Source organism: Aphanomyces invadans (assembly GCF_000520115.1).
Source record: "Aphanomyces invadans strain NJM9701 unplaced genomic scaffold supercont1.1, whole genome shotgun sequence".
NCBI lineage: Eukaryota > Oomycota > Saprolegniomycetes > Saprolegniales > Verrucalvaceae > Aphanomyces > Aphanomyces invadans.
In genome coordinates, this window is record NW_008580146.1 from 1,123,247 (window position 1) to 1,142,241 (window position 18,995).

Genomic DNA, 18,995 nt, shown 5'->3' on the forward strand with positions numbered 1-18,995 from the left:
CCAATCAAGCTAAAGCCTTGTCGGAACGGAACGGAATGCAGTCTGGTCCGAAGGCACATCTCACGGATTCGTCATCAGCTCTGACAGGTTCTGTTCCCAATCCACAACAAGTCTGGAAGGTCATCTTCCGCTTTTGGCACAAAACGGGAACGGGAACAGACGTTTGCAGAATCTCTCTAATGAACAACCCGACCCCAACTCGATATTTGTGATTGCATGCATTGTCTGGACTTCCACAGTTCCAAGTTGAAGAGGCAAAACATTGAAAAAGCCCAAAATCCCACAAAGCAACGTTTCTAGATCGACTTGCATGAACCAGTGCATGACGACGTTCGTCTTGGGCAGCGGCGCGATGCTTTATGACAGCAACGACGCTTTGGATTTCCATCGAGCAACAAAAATCGATGCGTGAAAACTTATTTGGAATTTCAAGAATGATTTTAGCCAATGGGAGTGTCGCGTTCTCCACCGCCTTAAACGAAATTTGCATACAAACGCCAATATATATAATTGACTTGAAATTAGTATCGAGAAGCAACACCAGGAGTGGATATCGCGCGAATCAGCGGTCGTTTGAGATTTTTGATCGCGGACGTGGACAGCCCGCGCCATTTCCAGCGGCCATCAGACGCGGTAGTGTGAAGAGAAGGAGTTGCGGATGGAACCCAATACTGCTGAACTTCGCCAATTGATGGCAGCCGCCGTTCGAATGCGGGACGAAGGGCGAACAGGCGATCCCAGGTACCAACAAATTGTCGCGGTGCTCCGTGCACACCAGCAACGTGTCGCCGACGCGCGACAGAGTCAAACGACGTCAGGAACCCCTTCCATAGCCGGAACGCCAACTTCCGCGTCCTCAGACTCGCAAGTGAACGTTGATGCGGCAAATGGTGGGAGGCAACTCGCTGCATCGTCCAAAGCCCCAACTATCACATCAAGGCAACCGACCTCCACGAGCCATACCCCCGCTACATTCAGCGCGAAGCGACCAATGACAACCACCCCAAATGCTTTATCTTCGACGGCGGCACCCACGGGAGCTCCATCTCAGAAGAAATCTGTATTCACTGAAGCCCAACTGACACATCTGCACCAACAGATCCGAAAGTTCAAGTTGCTCAGCCGAACTATGGACGAACTCCTCGCAAAAGACACAGAACTGCTCAAAACAACGAATGTTCTTGCTCCTGCTCCACCCGTTGTAGCCTCAGAGGCTAACGTTGTCACTGCAACTCCAGTAAAGAGCGAATCTCCTGCGGACCTTATTATTGAGAAGAACTCTGCGATCGCCCCAGTCAGCACCACCCCTCCATTAATACTGCTCAAGGATCCAACCAAGACGATCGTGCCTATCACCAAGAGAGAAGTCACAGCATTGTCTGTGCCGTACCAGAAAGGAGACAAAAAGCTCGTGTACATCGCCCCTCCGGAACTGGAACAGTTCGTTCTCCCGACGCTCTTCGATGAGACCGACGAAGATGGCGCCGGTTCCACCGACAAGTTGAGCCAGCTGCAAGCACATTTGCGCAGCCAAATGATGCTGGCATACCACGTCCAGTTGGCCAGGCTGGGGGATCCCGTCACGGTCGACCGCAAGTGGTTCAAACGAAAGCGACCGGTCTTGTCCGTGTACGACCCAAGCGAACGCGAGCGCCGCATGAAGTCACTCACGAACGAAAAAAAGCGCCGCGCTCAGCGGCACGTGTACTTGCGGGCGGTCGTCGCGCATTCCCGCGAGTTCCAGAGCTTCCACAAGGCTCGAGTGTCGGCGTTAGCCAAGGTCTCTCGAAACGTTAAGTCCTTTGTCGAGTCTAAGGCAAACAAAGCCGAGCGTGAAGAAGATCGACAGGAGAAGCTTCGTCTCAAGGCACTGAAGGCCAACGACATGGCTGCCTACTCGAAGCTCGTGGCCGAGGCAAAAAACGAACGATTGACGTATCTGTTATCACAGACCAACACGTACTTGGACAGCATTCGAGCGCTCGTGAAGAGCCATCGCGAAAAGTTTGGGCTAGTTGTCGGGTCGTCCAAGGCGTCGTCAGCGGGCGATGTCGCCACTGCCGAAGAAGACGTCGACGAAGAACTTGATTACTTGGGCATTGCTGTCAGCAGCGAAATGCCCCGTCAGCCTCAGATGCTCGTGGGGGGTGACCTGAAGGAATACCAACTTCGGGGGTTGCAATGGATGGTATCACTCTATGACAATCGGCTCAACGGCATCCTGGCGGATGAAATGGGTAAGTTGTGGTTTTTGTTGGTAGGTACAGTTCACCTGGGTTTATTCACCGTCATGGCTAGGCTTGGGCAAAACAATTCAGTCGATTTCACTCATCACGTACGTGATGGAAATGAAGCACAACCTGGGGCCGTTCTTGGTTGTGGTGCCGCTCTCAACATTGTCGAATTGGGTCAATGAGTTTCGGAAGTGGGCGCCGGACATTACCCTCGTCGTGTACAAAGGTATTCTGACTCTCCCTGATGTCGCCGCATCTTATGGAGCCTGAAACCAGTGTTTGCTAGGCCACCCGCAAGCTCGGAAGGACATTTTTCGACTGGAAATGGCCAGCGTCCAATTCAACGTGCTCTTGACAACTTACGAGTACATTATGAAGGACAAGCACGTCCTGCGCAAGTACGACTGGCAATACATCATCGTGGACGAAGGCCATCGCATGAAAAATGCACAAAGCAAGTTTGCCATGACGCTTGGGTCCCTGTACACATCGCGAAACCGGCTTCTACTCACGGGAACACCGCTCCAGAACTCGCTGCCGGAATTGTGGTCGCTACTCAATTTTCTCCTGCCGACGATTTTCGAATCGGTCGACAACTTTGAACAGTGGTTCAGCAAACCGTTTTCCCACTTTACGGGCACGGGCGAAACGAACGAACTCAGCGATGAAGAACGCATGCTCATTATCAATCGGCTCCATCAAGTGCTTCGTCCGTTTCTGCTCCGACGTGTCAAGAGTTCCGTGCTCGATCAACTGCCCGACAAGGTCGAGCGGGTGCTGCGATGCGAACTGTCGGGATGGCAAAAGATCATGTACCGCCGCATCCAAGAAGGGGGGTCGCTTCTCATGGAGGGCTCGTCCGGCGGTGGACATGACGATGACGCGAAGAAGTCGTCGTTCACGGCCAAGGGACTGTCAAACATTTTGATGCAACTGCGAAAAGTGTGCAACCACCCATACTTGTTTCAAACGCAAGGGTACCCGATTGACTTCGACATTGTCCGGTCTGCCGGCAAATTTGAGCTCCTCGACCGCATGCTTCCGAAGCTGCACGCAGCCGGCCATCGCGTCCTCATGTTTTCGCAAATGACGCAGCTCATGCATGTGTTGGAAGACTATTTTAATTACCGAGGGTACGTTGCCACGATGACAGACAACTTACTGACACCATGGAATGCAGATTCCGCTATTTACGGTTGGACGGGTCGACCTCCGCGGACGAGCGCGAGCAGCGCATGTTCATGTTCAACGCGCCAGACTCGCCGTTTTTCATTTTCCTCCTGAGTACTCGTGCCGGCGGCCTCGGGCTGAACTTGGCGACGGCCGACACAGTTGTCATTTTCGACAGCGATTGGAACCCTGCGATGGATGCCCAAGCTCAAGATCGCGCCCATCGCATCGGGTACGAACGCATTTTTGTGTTGTTTTCGCACCATGTGCTCACGCTGTGGACAGGCAAAAGAACGAAGTGCGCGTGTTTCGCTTGATCACAAACTCGCCAATTGAAGAAAAGATCCTGAGCCGCGCGACGGAGAAGCTCAACATGAACAACTTGGTTGTCGAAGCCGGCAAGTTTCACGCCAAGTCGAAGGAAGCGGATCGACGTGCGATGCTCGAGTCGCTCATCAAGATGGAAAACGAAGAAGCGTCTGAGGAAGCGCTTGTGATCGACAACGACGAGCTGAACTCGATCATGGCGCTCACGCCGTCGGAAGAAAAACTGTACCAACAAATTGACCAGGAACGAGCAAAACATGAGCGCCATCAGTACGGCGCAACATTTAACCGACTCATGACCACCAGCGACGTGCCGTCCTGGCTCAAGGAAGCTGACGCGGCCGAAGCATTGAAGGAGCACGTTCCATCCAACGAGTTAAGTGTCAACGACTTGGACAGTCTCAAACGAAAGCGCAAAGACGTGTCGTATCGAGATATGTCCGAAGCACAATTTACCAAGATTCTTGATGACGGTGGCGGCGACGACTCGGACGACAGTAGAAATTTGATGAAGATGAAGCCGTCCAAAAAGCACAAATCAGGCATGAGCGTCCCTAGTGCGACTTCCTCCGGCAGCTCCAGTGGCAACTCCTACATTGTCGAGGTACCACACGGCTTCGGCATCGACAGCTGAAAGCGACGGCGTTTTCTTTTGCTCTAGGTCACCCAAGAGCGCCTGCGAGTCGTGTACGACGCTGTCCTAAAGGCAAAAGATTCAAAGGGCCGTCTCCGCCACCTGCTCTTTATTGAGAAACCATCCGCGACTGACTACCCGTACGTACCCCGTGCCTTGTTTCAATTTTCCCAGACGCAACGCATTGTAGGGACTACTACTCAATTGTGAGCCATGCCATGGATCTCCAGACAATCGAAGAGCGCATCGAGATGGACGAGTACACGTCGTTTTCCATGCTTGAAGCCGACTTCAAGCTCATGTTTGACAATGCCCAGCTGTATGCACCATCTCTGCTCGTTTTTGGCCATGCTTGACTCGGCGGTGGTGCTTGCTATAGGTACAACCACCGCGACTCGCTCGTGTACCACGACGCGGCCGAAATGGCCAAAATCGTCAAGACCAAGCTGAATGCGTACAAAAAGGCAACGAAAAAGAAAAAATAAACGTTTATGTAAAGTACCCTGCGTCGACGACGTCTGTCGCGACCGGCGCGTCCAGTTTGCTAGGTGTCGTCGCGCCTGCCTGCTGAAAGATCTTGTACTCGCGCTATGATTCCGTCAGTGCGGACAGCCCGCAAACTTACGTACCTCGAGCTGGTCGTCGACGCTCATGACCGATGCCAAGTTGCCAAACCTCATCACGTCACGCTCAGGTCTCGAATGATGGATGTCCTACCGGTAGCAGTAGTTGGGTGCGCTCCAAATCGTGGAAAACGTGTCGCGAAAAAGCACTTGATACCCTTCCATGCACAACTGATGGGCGCGAGAGATGTGCTGGAGGTTGTTCAAATACAGAAACTTCTCAACGATGTCGCCACCGAACATGTACCCGGCGCCGCGCGGCGACTAGGATGCTAGCATCGGGTGGTGGACGCGAGAGGAATGTTGCCGTACCAAGTGGAACCCATTGGCCTTGGGCTCGGGGTCGGACCAGACGAGGTCGGCAAACGGTCCGTCCGACGGAATCTCCATCACGCGGTTGATCATGCGAATTTGATCAAGATAATGAATCGCAGGACTAAGACCTCCGTGAATTGCCAAGAGTTGATTGTTCACAAGAGCCCCTTATAATCCGAAGTGAGCACGGCATGCACAAAGTTGGGAGTACCAAGCGGGAGGTAGTCGAACACGTCCATGAATGCTTTGTACACGCGGGTGTCGCCGTTGTACTTTTTGTCGCATTCTGTCTGAAACCCATAAACGGACGTGGTTTGACGGCTTTCGTGATTTCCGCGGATGAGAAATGTCGACTCGGGGAATCGAATCTATCATTGTCACATCAGACACCGACGACAGAAGAGGAAGCATGTCCTACTGCATCGTACCATGCGTACCAAGAGGAAACTGATCGTTTCCACACTGTGTGACCCGCGATCGACAAAGTCTCCGAGGAACAGGATGCGCTGGCCAATATCGAGCGTCATGAGGGTCAACAGGTCCGAGAATTGTCCATGGATATCGCCGCAAATGGTGATGGGAGCGGGAAGGTCAAGGAGCGTGGGCTGGTTAGCCAAGTGCTCCTTTGCAAGGGCAATGAGTCTTAACAAGCTTGTCACATCAAGCGCCTGTGACTTAGACAAGCGCTCGAACCATGCCGCCAAGTCATTTGCCATCGTGGAATGATTCCATGTGGTGTCATGGGGCATCCGGATAAAGTTTTACCGTACGGGTATTGGTCGAATCGTCGCAATCTTGGATGCTCATGCTCAACGAAGTCGACCAGACGTCCGCCGCCAGCATCGCACTCGGCATCGGGATGGGGAGCCTTATTATTCTCGTGCTGAATTACTTTCCTGGCGAGCCCTTTGACTACTCCATCAAGCAGGAGATCCCGGTCGAAGGCGACGACGAGATTCAGCAAGAAGTTCCTGCTCCAATTGCAGCATCGGCGCAGCGGAGCAAGCGCGTTGAGCTCGAAGTGGAGAAGACTGCCAGAGCTTTGCGCATCGACAAACTCCAGGAGTTGCTAGGTCTGGAAGAATCCAAGATCCAAGAGCTAGTTGCACAAGCGAAGCGCGACACACTTAATGGGGTGTCGCCGACTCCCCCTGTCAACTACATGGCCCGCGCCGACCGCGTCGTGTACGTCACGTTTCTTGCACTCATGTGCTACTTTGCATGGCGCGACTATGGTCTCAATGTCCTCGACCTTTTCGCGTACGTGTTTCCGACGGAAGCAGCAACCCTCCGCCAGCTGCTTCCTTCCACGTAATTCTCAAACACAACATCATGGAAACAGCATCTATTCAATTTGCATGGCTTACGAAAGCAACCGCCGTTCCGCCGCGCGTGCATGTCCTTCGAGCCCTTCGACACGTGCCAATTGCACCGCGTCGGCCACCGCTTCTTGCGACAACGCGCCATCGTCGATGCGCATCCATGTTCGGACACGCAAGAACGTGTGCACAGACAAACCGCCCGTGTACCGCGCGGTGCCGCCAGTTGGGAGCACATGGTTGGGACCAACGCCGTAGTCGCCGAGCACTTCCGCCGCTCGGGATCCAATAAACAGACCCCCGTAGTGCTGAATGCGATCGGCCACGGCCTGGGAATCGGACGTCATGATCTCGACGTGTTCTGCCGCCAGGACGTTGGCCACGTCTACACAGACGTCTAGAGACGGACACAGGACGGCAAATCCCTTCTCGACGCTCACACTTGCAGTGGGGGCAGTCGGGAGCGTCGCGAGCTGGGCAATGATGGAGGCATTCACAGCGTCGAGTAGCGCAGTCGAATCCGTGACAAGAATAGGCACAGCTGCAGTATCGTGTTCGGCTTGGGCGAGGAGGTCGGCAGCAATCGTGGCAGCGTGAACAACAGAAGAAGCGTCCGCGACAACGAGACACTCCGATGGCCCTGCGAGCATGTCAATCGCGCACTTGCCATAGACGAGGGACTTGGCGGCCGTGACCCATCTTGAGCGAACATATAAGCCGTAATAGTCGACTGGGATTCACACGTACTTGTTCCCGGGGCCAACAATGATGTCGCAAGCAGAAACACCAGTACCGTCCAAACCGTACGCGAGGGCGGCTACTGCTTGAGCACCGCCGACAGCCAAAAGGATATCAGCATTTGAAATGTACGCGGCGGCCAACGTGGCGGGTGCGGGTCGTGGAGAGGCTACAATTACAGTCGAGACGCCGGCGACGCGTGCAGTCAGCGCTGTCATGAGGACGGAGGAGGGCAACGGATACTATTGCACGTGTTAGCGCGGCAACGAAGGAGCGCGAAATCACAACGTACACGTCCACCAGGGGCGTAACAGCCTGCCACTTGCATGGGTGAGACATCTTGGCCAGCTTGTCCTCCCGGAATTTCGCGCGAAAAGCTCTGAATGGATGCGCGCTGGGCGATAGCAAACGCTTCAATGCGCTGCTTCGTACGCGTTAGCAATTGTTGTTCGCTAACAGGCAACGCGTCGAATGCAGCCTTCATTTCGTCGCGGGTGTAAACCAATGAAGCCGATGTTGACGGAAGGTCGCCCAGCCGAACGGCGTGTTCGCGCACCGCGGGTTCCCCCCGAGACTTAACGTCATTGACGATTGCGCGCGCTTGTTCGAGTGCGAGCGGTTCGACTGGGTCGTACGCGAAAGCTCGGACTTCTTCGGGGCGGATGGTGCGCAGACCAGGCATTGTTGGTGTGATCGACGGATTTTCAAAAGTGGATTTCTCCTGAAGATCACTCGAGGACATTTCAAGCGATGGTCAGATTAGCTGCTGACTAGTACAAGCTTATAATTTGTATCAAATTTGGTAAGCACAATATGAATATATTGACTGAAAACTTTACCATGTTACCACACGAACACAAGAACGTTCTGATGGCGCAAACTTTGGGTGGCTCCGCCGTCATCGCGCTGGCGTCGTGCACGCTGCATGCAGCGGACATCCACACCTGTTAAAGGTCGGAAAGTCGATCATGGTCGAAGGGGTAAGAATGATCCTCACAACAGAATGTGGTCTAGTTTGACGTCTCGATCCCCTGCTCCTCATCGCGTGCCCCCTTTTGACCCCTTGCTGAGCCTGTTTGTTGTCTTTCCATGACAACATTATCGATTGCATAAACACTCAATGGCTCGCAAGAAAGGGCAGGGCCGAAGGTGAGCTCGGGAGAACAGGCATTTGCCCGTTAGGTTAGCAGCTGACAACGAGGGCGAAATAAACGCTGAAGGACGGCTTCTCCACCAGCAGGGATGTTGCACAGGAGTAGTCGTTGGGCGAGCACATGCACCTCCCTCGCTGCTCTAGTCCTGCGCTTCAGTGATGCTGTCATCGTTGTATTCTGCTGGTGTCTGGTGCCTAGCTTGACATTCACATGCCACTTCCATGGAATTTTTCTAGAAGGGGTAAACCTTCAAAAAGTATTTTCACAACACATTTTTATACTACATTTTTGTATTCAATAATATTTGGAATGCAAAAAAGTCTAACCATTGTCGCCTCTCCACACCACCACCACATCTTTCATTGCTCGAGTCCGTCGTCATGCTGGCGCGATTGTCTCTGCTCTCTCTAAAATCGTCCCCGGTGGTGCACCAAGCGCGCCGCTTCTCATCCGCTCTCCCGTCGCTCTTGGGACGTGAACTTGCGGAAGAGAAGGCCAACTGCTTTGTCGGCGAAGAGTTGGAATCGCTCCGTGAGAAGGTGCTTGCCAACTTTAAGATCCAAGACACGCCTGGCAACTTGGACATTGTGCTGCTGAGAAAGCACAAGAACGAGCAAATTGACATCAAGTTCAACTGCCAAGACGTGGCCAACGTTGCCGAAGACGGTGGCGAGTACGACGAAGGCGACGACGAAGACTCGGAAGAAGGCGAGTACGACGACGATGTCCTGCCGTGCATTCGGTTCACGGCGCGCATCGTCAAGGACAATAGCGCGTTGATCTTTGACTGTGTGGCTAGCTCTGTCCTGACTGTGGAAGGTGTGATGCACACGGAAACCGCGGACGACCTCAAGGACTCGGACTACGAAGGCCCGCGCTTCGCCGACTTGGAAGAGGACGTCCAAGAAGCGTTTGCCAACTACCTTGACGAACGACACATCAACGACGATCTGGCTAACTTCATCACGCAATTCGCAGACCTCAAGGAGCAAAAGGAGTACGTGACGTTCTTGGAGAACACCCAAAAGTTCATCGAAGCGTAAGGTTGAGTAATTACATCATGTTACCCAACAATCCTTGCAACTTGGCCGCCACGGCAGGATTCGACATGTGGCTACGCAGCACCATCCATCACACACAACACAAAGACTGTAATCAGGAATAAAAAAGCTCACCGCATCGCCGCTTGAGGCCCGCCGGCGTCCATGTCGCGGAAAAAGTCGGTCATGACAGGGTCGCTTCGAAGAGCATTCACCTGTTCGACCAATTGTTCACTCAATGTGAATGAAGTATAGTTTGGAGCGTACCTGGGGGCTGTTGCGGAAGGATTCCAACGCTTCAGGTGTCAACAAACTGCTCAAATCGGGCGCTCCGCCGGAGCCACCGCCGCCACCCATGGCACCCATCATGCGACTCATGGCTGCCGGGTCCTTCATCATGTTTTGTGCCCTACACCGTCTTTTAAGCGCATTTCGTCGATGTATCGCCATCGCACATAGCCATCATTTGAGGGTTTTGCATCATCTGAGCCGCCATTTGCTGCATCGCAGGGTTGCTCATGAGTCCAGCGAGTCCGCCAGCACCCCCGGCACCTCCCATCATGCCTGCCAACGCACTCAAGTCCGGCATACCACCACCGCCAGACGGGGCTGCAGGTGCACTTCGTGCCTACAGACAAACAATTTTGTGGGCCATTTCCCTTGCATGCACGAACTGCTTCGTCAATCTTACCTGAAGTCGATCCTGGCGGTTGCGAGCATCGTTCAGTCCAGTCTTGCACATTTCGTTGGAGGGGTCTGCTTCCAAGCCGCGGTTAAAGGCGTCGATAGCAAGATCGTAGTCTTCCAATTGCACATAGGCAGCCCCAAGGCGAGAATACGCCTTCACGTACTTGGGCTACTCAAACGACGTGTGAAACAGAGAGCTTCAATAATGAACAAGAGTTGTGGCGTACGTTGAGTGCGATGGATTTTTCACAGATGTCGATCACATCGTCGTACTTCTCAAGGTACATTTGCGCAGCAGCCAAGTTGGACAAATAAATGTGGGAATTGGGCCCCGCCGGTGACAGTTCGATGGCTTCCAAGTACAATTGCTCGGCCTTGACGTAATCCTTGGCGCTCAAGGCGGCGTTTCCTGCACGAAAGGGTTGTCGGGCTCATCAGAGGAGATTTGAAAAGAATGAGCGAATTAGAGTGAGCACGTACCGCTGGCCTTAAGCGTTTCGGCCTTCGCTTCCTTTTCTTCCTTGGACAAGGACGGCGGCGCGGCTTTTTCGCTGCCAAATTTCTCCTTGAACTTGCTCAACGCCTTCTTGTACAGCTCATCGTACTCTAGAAGACTCAAGAATATCAATTGTAGCGAAACACGACGATGATTTACCTGGGGTGCCCGACGTAACGCCGTTGAAAAATCCCTTGGCGTCCAACTTTGCGAGCCATTTTTGCCACAACCCAGGGTCTATTTGATATGCGTGGGGAAAAACGTCCATAGAAAGATGAAAAGGAGAATTGTCGTACTAGCGGTAATCACGGGGTCTTCCGCAGCAGCGGGTGTCGTCGAAGTCTGCCACAACAAAGCGAGACGTCATGTCTTCTTGCTAGCTGCATGGATATTGTTACGCACCACAAGTTGCAAGGATTTAGCCCCCGCAAGGAAGACGTCAGAAAGCGAATAATTTTTCAGTCCCAGGCGCTGCTTCAATGCGGCATCCGATGGGTTTACATGGAACGCTTCCCTGGATTGCATTGAGATCTCATCACATTCATCGATATGCACGTACTGAAGACTCTGCACAGCAGCGCGCACCTTGATCGCGTCAACACCATCTTTGGTTGCCAGTGGCGCGAGGAACTCAAGCACGCTGAACAGGAGTACTTTCTCCGACTCAGTGATGCCGCTCATCTTCGTTGTTCGGTCCAAGAAGGTTCGAGAGATTTTATGTTGTCATGAGGTTGACAGTGAACCCGGATAAATATTAACCGGATATCGCAAGTAGGATTTTTTCCCAGTGTGAGGACATTTTCCTCTCTAATTTGTTCAACATAAACGGAATGCGTGTAAGTACCTACACTCGGAAGATCGGTGCAGTTTCAGGCGAATGCGGCTGCCGGCAGCATGGACTTGCTACTGTATGTGCACGTGGATGCAGACCATTTTGTAATAACCACAACAGCGCAAGAAACTATCATGGACGTGATACAGCGGTCTGAAGCCGCGTATGCGTCGCTGTTCCGCACGAAGCCACCATTGACGATCGATGCCATCAAGAACGATGCCGGATGCTTTTTACCTGCGTCGCTTGCTGTGGGGCAAATCCTACGTGGGTCGCCTTGCACCACCATCACCAAACAACGAAGTGACGCACGTGTAACATAGATAACGGGGCGCATGTATCGGTCGTCGTCAATGCGTCCAGCCCTCAAACGGGCGCGACTGTACCCCTCGACTGCACAATCCCACGATTGTTTGCCACGTGGAAGCAATGGCAGGTACAGTGCTGTCTGCTCACCCGCGCGTTCCTTTCTAATTTTTACCCCATGCAGCTTTACTTTGCGCAGGCACTTTGCGCCATCGCCCAACGGAACGATGAATTGAGCAAGGAAACGATCACACGCTTCGAGGTGGTGTCGCACTTGTCGTCGTTGTGCTCATCAACAAATGGCCAGAGTACTCCCGCAGCGTTTGCGTCTATATGTATCACCCAACGTTTTGTAGTTCTCCATCTGACCCTGGACTGCGTCGAACGATGGTTGTTGGTCATTGCCGTCGACGAATCGACCATCCTTTTTGCTCAACTCTTGGTGACCAAACACGTCCTGGCCAGTGCACCACTGCTCGCTCGTGTTCTCCAACTTGTCGACGTATTTGCAAGATCCAGTCGAGAGGCACAGCTAAGCTTGATCGCGCATGATATGAATACCCGCCTCATCGACATCTCAGCCACTTGTCCCCACGTCACGTCCATCGTCGAGCCGATCGTTGCAACCCTTCATGCGCTATCGATGCGCCAGCGACGTGCACCTGCTTCTTCATCAAGCATGACCACGACTTTCCCACCGCCCATGGCGATTCAAGAGCTGCTGTATTGCATGCATGGGAAGCAGCGACACAGCCAAGATGTTGCCACACAGCAGCTCGTCCACCTGTCCGAATCCCAGGAAAAATGGCAGGGTGCAGTAAAAGGCGCCGATGCTGCTTTCTTTGCCGAGCTGTTGCACGTCACAACGATGGCCTACGCCCCTGGTGACACGCTCTCTGAGGCACTGGTCACTCGTGTTCTCCAGGCCATGACCAACGTCATTTCGTTCCAGCCACAGACTCTTGTCGTTCAAGACCCGAATGCCATTGACGCCCTCGTCACGATCGGCCATCAATCGACCTTCGCTGCGCCATTAAGACAGCAAGCAGCCATTATCCTACAGCATGTCGTCGAAAGACAGGGTCATCTGGGGTATTCGAATGTTGCTGGTTTGGTAGGGCTCCTCCAAAGCACCGACCCCCTCGCTCAGGCCGTGGGCGCCGCCGCTCTCTTGGCTGCACTTGACGGCAAGGCCAAGGTGAATCCGTCGAACACACATGAAGCGGTACTCTACGAAATGTGCTCATGTCACGTCCCGGCGCTTGTCGACGCTCTTTACGCATCAGCTGTGCCGACTCGAGTAGCTGTTCTACAAGTGCTAAACGTATTGCTGCAAGAAGAAGATGTGCGACAGCTCGTCGTCGTCGATCTCGGGTGCATTCCCGCATTTGTGTCGATATTCCTCGACATGAAGGACGTCGAAGGCCAACGACAGGCTGTCAAGGCTCTTTCCAAGATCGCACTCTCCAGGTACTGCCTCGTTTGTCGTCAGCGAACTCTCATGCATGGCCATCACGGTGCTCAGCCGTGACCGCCACCACGAAGTGGCCAGCGCCATGGAGTACGTCGTGTCACGTAGCGCGTTCACAGACAGCGTCGTGGCCTTCTACCTCGATTTGATCGTACCGCCCACAGCAATCCACGCGTCTTGATCATCGTCATCGCTGTCGATGTTTTGTCGTCGTCGGTTTCGTTTTCAGCCGTTTCACGTTGTGTGTATAATTTAAGAATTTGGTTTATGTATAGAAAACCAATTTTTTTGTTATTGAGATCCACAAATAGATATATTGACGTGGACGTTTCGCTCACTTGTGCTTTTCACCATGGGAAGCAAGACGAGCAAACCGATCGTCGAATGCGTACGTGCAAATATGCATGCCGCATTCCCGCGTCTTCGTGGGTGTGCTCAATGATCGTTGTTGTAGCAAGCGCAGGGAAACACGGACTCGAAGGCCGCTGTGGCGTTGCCCACACCGGACAACGGCGGCGGAACATCGTTCCAAACGTCCAATCGGAAATGCACCGACATACTGTGCACGCTTCTCTTCGTCGTGTTTTGGATCGGCATGATCGTGATCTCCGTCATCGCGTTCACTCGCGGCAAACCCGAACGGTACAGGACCTCTCCCTTGGACAATCTCATGGCATGGCCTTCAGCCTGGCGTACGGGATGGATTTCAAGGGGCGCATCTGCGGGACGTCTGGCTCGACTCCTGGCATCTCGTCCGTGCCGTACGATTTGACAGCGTACAAGTACCTCGCGTACCCGCGTCTCGCACAAGATTTGAACGCCATGGCGATCGACCCCGACTTTAGCCCGACAGACCCGAGCAATTTGAAAAAACTCTACGGCGTGTGCGTCGCGACCTGCCCGACCAGCCGCTCCAGCACTGGCAGTCCGCAGTATGTTCACGCGCTGGAGTCGTATGGTGTGGTGGGGCGCGACCCCGTGTCCGCCACCAACGTCTCGTACGGAGCGGCGGCAGAAGACGCGACCGTCGGGTCTCCATTCCGCGTGTTTGTCAACACGTCCAACGGTACATGTCCATGCCGTCGCGATTGCTCATTTGTGCTCTAGTTTTGTTTCGATGCTTGGAAATCCCGTCCGAAACCAAAGTCAGCTTTGTCCGGTGCGTCGACGACTGCACGACGGGGTCCGATCCAGCCATGTGCGGCCCGAACGCCACGTTTTTTCCATGCGGTGCCAAGGGATGCACCAAGTACGCGTCGACCAACATGCCAACGTGCATGAACATTCAAACGGTACGTTCGTCCATGCGATGCCTCGCCCGACGTGCTCACGTGCACAAAACTAGAAATCCGAAACGTACACGACATCGAGCGCCAACAACTCGCCCATCTTTGACTCGCTAACGTCGGGCTGGTTCATGGTTGCGCAATGGATTGGCGACATTCAAAAGGCCGCCGGTCCGATCCTCATCTGCGGCATCGCTGTCGCACTTGTCCTCGGCTTCGTGTGGCTTGTATGCCTGCGATACTGCGCGGGGTTGTTTGTCTGGCTCACGATCCTGCTCGTCGTCGCCATTCTCGTCATCACCACCTTCTTTCTTGCGTACAAGGGCGAGCTTCTGAGTGAGTTTGGCTTGCTTGACGCTCCTAGCCGACCTCATCTCCGCTGTAGACAATTCCATGATCGCGTCGAATTTAGCCAAGACCGGGCTGTCCTCGGACGCTATCTCCGACTTGACGACGAGCATGTCGTCGGCGTCGGCCGCGGTCAACTTTGCTGCGGCGCAAGTGAAGTATTGGAAATACGCGGCATATATCTTTATTGCGGTCGACGTGTTGGTGCTGCTCGTGCTCATTTTCATGTGCAGCCGCATTCAAATTGCTGTCGGCATCATTCGCGAAGCATCGAAAGCGATCGGGCGCATGCCGTTCCTTGTGCTGTTTCCACTCGTCCCGGTTGTGTCGATCACGGCGTTTGTCATTTACTGGATCATCGCAGCCGCGTTCTTGGCGACGGCTGGAAGTGTATCGGCGCGCATTGTTGAGGATGTCGTGGGGTCTGCCAACGTCGGCAACCTGACCAACCCGCTGCACCAGCAATTCTCGTTCCACGACGACAATGTGCTCAACTACCTCCTCGTGTACCACGTGTTTGGGTTCCTATGGACCGCCCAGTTCCTTCAAGCGGTGGGGTACACCACAATGGCCGGCGCCGTGTGCGAGTACTACTGGACGCTCAATAAATCCGTACGTTGGCAGGATGCGATGGCCGTCGTCATGCTGCTCTTTTGGCGTCCTCACGACGTCATGTGTGTAGACCATGAGTCGCATGCCCATCCTGCGATCGTTTTACCGCACGATACGATACCATGTGGGCTCCATGGCGTTTGGGTCGTTGATTATTGCGAGCATTCAGTTCGCCCGACTCGTCCTCGAGTACGTTGACCAGAAGCTCAAGACAGCACAAAAGCAAAACGCGATGGTCAAGGTCGTCATGTGCGCGTTCAAGTGCTGCCTGTGGTGTTTTGAAAAGTGCATGAAGTTCCTCAACAAGTACGTCCATGTCGTTGCTTCGAGTCGAATTGTGTCGACGATGACCCCCGTGGTGTTGTAGAAACGCGTACATTATGGTCGCGATGAAAGGCACGTCGTTCTGCTCGGCCATGAAGGAATCGTTCGGGCTGATCTTGGCAAACGCCGCCCGCGTCGCAACCGTCAGCATTGTGTCCATGTTCCTCATCCTCCTTGGCAAGATCTTCATCACGAGTTTCTCGTGCATGATGCTGTTCCTGTTCCTAAGCCACCCACCGTCCGGCCTCCCGTCCTTCTTCACGGACAACCTGGACAACTTGAGTAGCCCCGTCTTTCCCCTGCTGGTGTGCGGTCTCCTCTCGTACACGATCGCGTCCTTCTTCCTCGACGTGTACGAAACTGCAATCGACACGATCCTCCTCTGCTTCTGCGAAGATTGCAAGGTGAATCAAGGGTCTGGCACGTACTTTATGTCGGACGAGCTCCTCGCGTATGTGGACGGCGCGGCCAAGAAGCACGCGTTCGCCCACTACAAACAGACCGAGCCGTGAGAACCGAGTCGAGCGAGACGAGGGCGCCATGCATCTGAAATAATTCCAATGTTGCGTGAAAATTGGGTTTGGGTCTAGAACGGTGCGCGACTGGCTGGTACGTCATCGACTTCGAAAGCACGGGTCAGTAGCCGCGACGTCCTCGGATCGGACGGAGTCAGTTGCGCCTGCCCCCACTGCAACAACTTGATGAGCGGCACACATCCCAACATGAGAGCGGTCAGCGCTTCCAAGTTGAGTTGGAGCCGTACTTCAAGTGCTTCCCTAAGCGTTGTTGAAGTCTCCACGCGAGCATGTCCTCCGTCAAAACAAACGAGCAGAGTCGTCGTCGTGTTGCTGGGCGGGTGGTTGTGTGGATGTAGTGACGACGTCGATGGAAGGGCCGCGTCTGGCACGACGAGTTGGAGAACGATACCGGAGGCAAAGTTGAAATTGCGCGCACGCATGTGAGTGGCAACGAATGGATTGACGTGGACAATGCGAGCGAAGACGGACGAGTGGACGATGTCGGTGGCCGTGGGGGGATGCCGCAAGAGTCGGAGGAAGTGCGGGTCTGGTGTCGATAGCTCTATCGTATCCGCGTGATCTTGCGTCGACAGAAATCCCAGAAGACCCGCCAAGATTCGAACATCTTCGTACACGAGGTCTTCGATGACCAATTGTCGCAACTAGAACAACATGACGGCGCGAACCACCACCCCAAGTCAAGCTACGCACCTCTGAGTTCAGCTTCGAGATAAAGAATCCCCGTAGAGTGCCGCGCAAGTCTCGGCAGCCCACAAGGCGGTGGCTGGAGCTCGCCCATAGCTGTGGGACCACCACATCAGACGACTGGAAGAGTCGGCCATGGCGAGTGTTGCCGATCCGACCGAGGCACTCGAGCACATCCTGCGAGTCTTCCGACGCGTCCAAGACACTCAAGAGATGACGAGGGTACGGAGCATCTTGAGAAAGCAGCGCGGTTTTTGCAAACGTGTGTTTAAACCAAGACGGCATCGCCGTGAAGCCCATGGCGCCTGCCGAGACAGATCAGGAATCCTGTCGTGTGTACAAGCAAACGTACGTGCAGCGGCGGCGGTGTTGGCATCGCGAACGATCTCGGCAGGGATGACAGCCAAGGCATGGTTCTGTTTCTGGCAAACACGGACAAAATGCACGAGACATGACGTGGTCGCGCCAGGATGGAGCCAGTCCGACGTGAGCGAACGAAGAAGGCCCACGGGCACACAGACGCCGCCTACATTCATGTGCATGGGCTCAAGAGAGAACCGACCGATCAATTGGGAAGATGCCGCTGCAGCAGGATGGCCGGAACGCAGGCGTTTGGCAGGTCTAGACAAGTCAAAGAGCCCCCAATGATCGCACCGTTGGTCAGTCGACTAGGCAGTTCCAAGCGGCATTACAAATTGCCAACATTAGACGGGAATCTACCTGATCTGATGGCCTCATGGACGCGTCAAGATGAAACGGGGTTTGCTGGTCGGGGTGCAATGGCCGGCAGTCGAGACGAATGGATGTCGTAACTGAGCGCACTGACGCCGCCGATGGCAACACGTCGTCTAGACTGGTGGACTGCGCGTTATCGTTTGTAGTCAACGAATGTCCACTTTGGTAAACGGCACAGTCGCGGAGGTGCGTGAGGAGGCGGTTCGACTTCGTGTTGAGATGAGCGCCGCAGTGCTTGCACTCAAGACGGCTGCTTGCTTGACCATCCGACGGTAAGAAGCGAAACTCGGCGCTGCCTGGCCGACTCGCCCATCCACCTTCATCGCTGTTGTAGGCGTCGTCGACACCATGCTCGAGGCCGAGGTGGGCTCGGTATGGTAGGCAGTCCTTGAGGTGGCTCAGCCGTGATGGTTTCTTCAACACGATGACTCGGCAGTGGCGGCACTGAAAGCGCTCAATGCCGTCGGGAAGGGGATCGATGGTCGTGAACTCGTTGTCGAATGGAATGTCCTTGCCGCGAGCGTGCACAGTGTGCTTCACGCCGTGGTTGTGTAAGCCGTGGAACGAACTGTTGCGAATCGAGTACCGCATCTTCCCAAAGTCATACGAAAATCGCAGCGTGTATGGGCAATGGAGCTGGGAGCAGTAGAACACACCTCGTTGAATCGCCTTGTGTCCAAAGATGACAAACGCGCGATCGTCCATGAGATGCGTTTGCTTCTGGTTGATCTTGACACCAAACCGCGCGCCATCTTCTCGAATCGCCGCTTGCAATTCTTCGAACGTCGTGAATTCGACGCCAGGCACGATCTTAGACGGAAGAGTCGATGCTGCTTCCGTCCCCAATGACATACACGTCGCACTGCAAAAGTACGTGCCAATTACACAATGCAGAATGTCGACGGCGCATCCATGATGCACCACTTGTGGACAGTTCTCGCGCTGACACTTCCACACGGCCACACCAGACATGCCTTTGCACCCTTCGACATCGCACACCTCGCGGATTGAAGTGCCGCCGCTCTCGTTGGAACTCGCATCCTCCATCAGGTGCGGAGCACTCCAAGTGCTCAAGGCAGAAGAATTTCTTTTGTCGGGTTTTAGCACCTAAATACCCGATG

At 54.1% G+C, this 18,995-nt stretch overlaps 9 protein-coding genes across 16 annotated transcripts; 5 read left to right on the forward strand and 4 right to left on the reverse strand.

Annotated features, from left to right (window-relative positions):
- Nucleotides 1-534: 534 nt before the first annotated feature.
- On the forward strand, nt 535-5,057 carry H310_00314 (hypothetical protein). The gene is made up of 8 exons (XM_008863050.1): nt 535-2,237; nt 2,299-2,460; nt 2,521-3,367; nt 3,415-3,636; nt 3,690-4,335; nt 4,393-4,505; nt 4,556-4,684; nt 4,745-5,057. Exons 1-8 carry the CDS (start codon nt 659-661, stop codon nt 4,848-4,850), a joined length of 3,804 nt encoding a protein of 1,267 aa, XP_008861272.1. The 5' UTR covers nt 535-658; the 3' UTR covers nt 4,851-5,057.
- On the reverse strand, nt 4,841-6,021 carry H310_00315 (the record flags this gene model as incomplete). Of its 2 annotated transcripts, XM_008863051.1 has the most annotated exons (6): nt 4,841-4,953; nt 4,995-5,040; nt 5,083-5,252; nt 5,301-5,470; nt 5,515-5,671; nt 5,732-6,021. In XM_008863051.1, coding segments are annotated over 6 exons (932 nt in total), but the record flags the coding sequence as incomplete, so codon positions are not given. The 2 variants fall into 2 exon arrangements, with proteins under 2 accessions (XP_008861273.1, XP_008861274.1); XM_008863052.1 differs by having other exon boundaries at nt 4,995-5,252.
- Nucleotides 6,022-6,081: 60 nt separating this feature from the next.
- H310_00316 (hypothetical protein) lies at nt 6,082-6,647 on the forward strand. The gene has a single exon (XM_008863053.1). The coding sequence runs from the start codon at nt 6,103-6,105 to the stop codon at nt 6,616-6,618; it is 516 nt and encodes a 171-aa protein (XP_008861275.1). The 5' UTR covers nt 6,082-6,102; the 3' UTR covers nt 6,619-6,647.
- H310_00317 (histidinol dehydrogenase) lies at nt 6,634-8,059 on the reverse strand. The gene is made up of 3 exons (XM_008863054.1): nt 7,653-8,059; nt 7,370-7,602; nt 6,634-7,321 (listed from the first exon to the last, which is right to left on the reverse strand). Exons 1-3 carry the CDS (start codon nt 8,040-8,042, stop codon nt 6,667-6,669), a joined length of 1,278 nt encoding a protein of 425 aa, XP_008861276.1. The 5' UTR covers nt 8,043-8,059; the 3' UTR covers nt 6,634-6,666.
- A 768-nt stretch (nt 8,060-8,827) lies between these two features.
- Nucleotides 8,828-9,564, forward strand: H310_00318 (hypothetical protein). Its single transcript, XM_008863055.1, has one exon. The coding sequence runs from the start codon at nt 8,895-8,897 to the stop codon at nt 9,555-9,557; it is 663 nt and encodes a 220-aa protein (XP_008861277.1). The 5' UTR covers nt 8,828-8,894; the 3' UTR covers nt 9,558-9,564.
- Nucleotides 8,853-11,449, reverse strand: H310_00319. 2 transcript variants are annotated; one of them, XM_008863056.1, is made up of 11 exons: nt 11,297-11,449; nt 11,140-11,251; nt 11,034-11,079; nt 10,897-10,974; nt 10,722-10,847; nt 10,469-10,650; nt 10,246-10,410; nt 10,010-10,182; nt 9,822-9,963; nt 9,690-9,769; nt 8,853-9,628 (listed from the first exon to the last, which is right to left on the reverse strand). In XM_008863056.1, exons 1-11 carry the CDS (start codon nt 11,416-11,418, stop codon nt 9,568-9,570), a joined length of 1,287 nt encoding a protein of 428 aa, XP_008861278.1. In that variant the 5' UTR covers nt 11,419-11,449; the 3' UTR covers nt 8,853-9,567. The 2 variants fall into 2 exon arrangements, with proteins under 2 accessions (XP_008861278.1, XP_008861279.1); XM_008863057.1 differs by having other exon boundaries at nt 9,822-10,182.
- Nucleotides 11,450-11,594: 145 nt separating this feature from the next.
- On the forward strand, nt 11,595-13,621 carry H310_00320 (hypothetical protein). Of its 5 annotated transcripts, XM_008863059.1 has the most exons (6): nt 11,595-11,645; nt 11,690-11,836; nt 11,893-12,005; nt 12,060-12,183; nt 12,232-13,345; nt 13,401-13,621. In XM_008863059.1, the coding sequence occupies exons 1-6, from the start codon at nt 11,615-11,617 to the stop codon at nt 13,525-13,527; spliced, it is 1,656 nt and encodes a 551-aa protein (XP_008861281.1). In that variant the 5' UTR covers nt 11,595-11,614; the 3' UTR covers nt 13,528-13,621. The 5 variants fall into 5 exon arrangements, with proteins under 5 accessions (XP_008861281.1, XP_008861284.1, XP_008861283.1 ...); XM_008863062.1 differs by having other exon boundaries at nt 11,595-11,836; XM_008863061.1 differs by having other exon boundaries at nt 12,060-13,345.
- Nucleotides 13,622-13,698: 77 nt separating this feature from the next.
- On the forward strand, nt 13,699-16,488 carry H310_00321 (hypothetical protein; the record flags this gene model as incomplete). Its single annotated transcript, XM_008863063.1, has 8 exons — nt 13,699-13,734; nt 13,801-13,988; nt 14,033-14,412; nt 14,454-14,638; nt 14,692-14,968; nt 15,018-15,592; nt 15,663-15,898; nt 15,960-16,488. 8 exons carry the CDS (start codon nt 13,699-13,701, stop codon nt 16,426-16,428), a joined length of 2,346 nt encoding a protein of 781 aa, XP_008861285.1. The 3' UTR covers nt 16,429-16,488.
- On the reverse strand, nt 16,462-18,949 carry H310_00322. 2 transcript variants are annotated; one of them, XM_008863065.1, is made up of 5 exons: nt 18,531-18,949; nt 17,860-18,465; nt 17,492-17,807; nt 17,146-17,444; nt 16,462-17,096 (listed from the first exon to the last, which is right to left on the reverse strand). In XM_008863065.1, the coding sequence occupies exons 1-5, from the start codon at nt 18,624-18,626 to the stop codon at nt 16,503-16,505; spliced, it is 1,911 nt and encodes a 636-aa protein (XP_008861287.1). In that variant the 5' UTR covers nt 18,627-18,949; the 3' UTR covers nt 16,462-16,502. The 2 variants fall into 2 exon arrangements, with proteins under 2 accessions (XP_008861287.1, XP_008861286.1); XM_008863064.1 differs by having other exon boundaries at nt 17,860-18,949.
- Nucleotides 18,950-18,995: the final 46 nt, after the last annotated feature.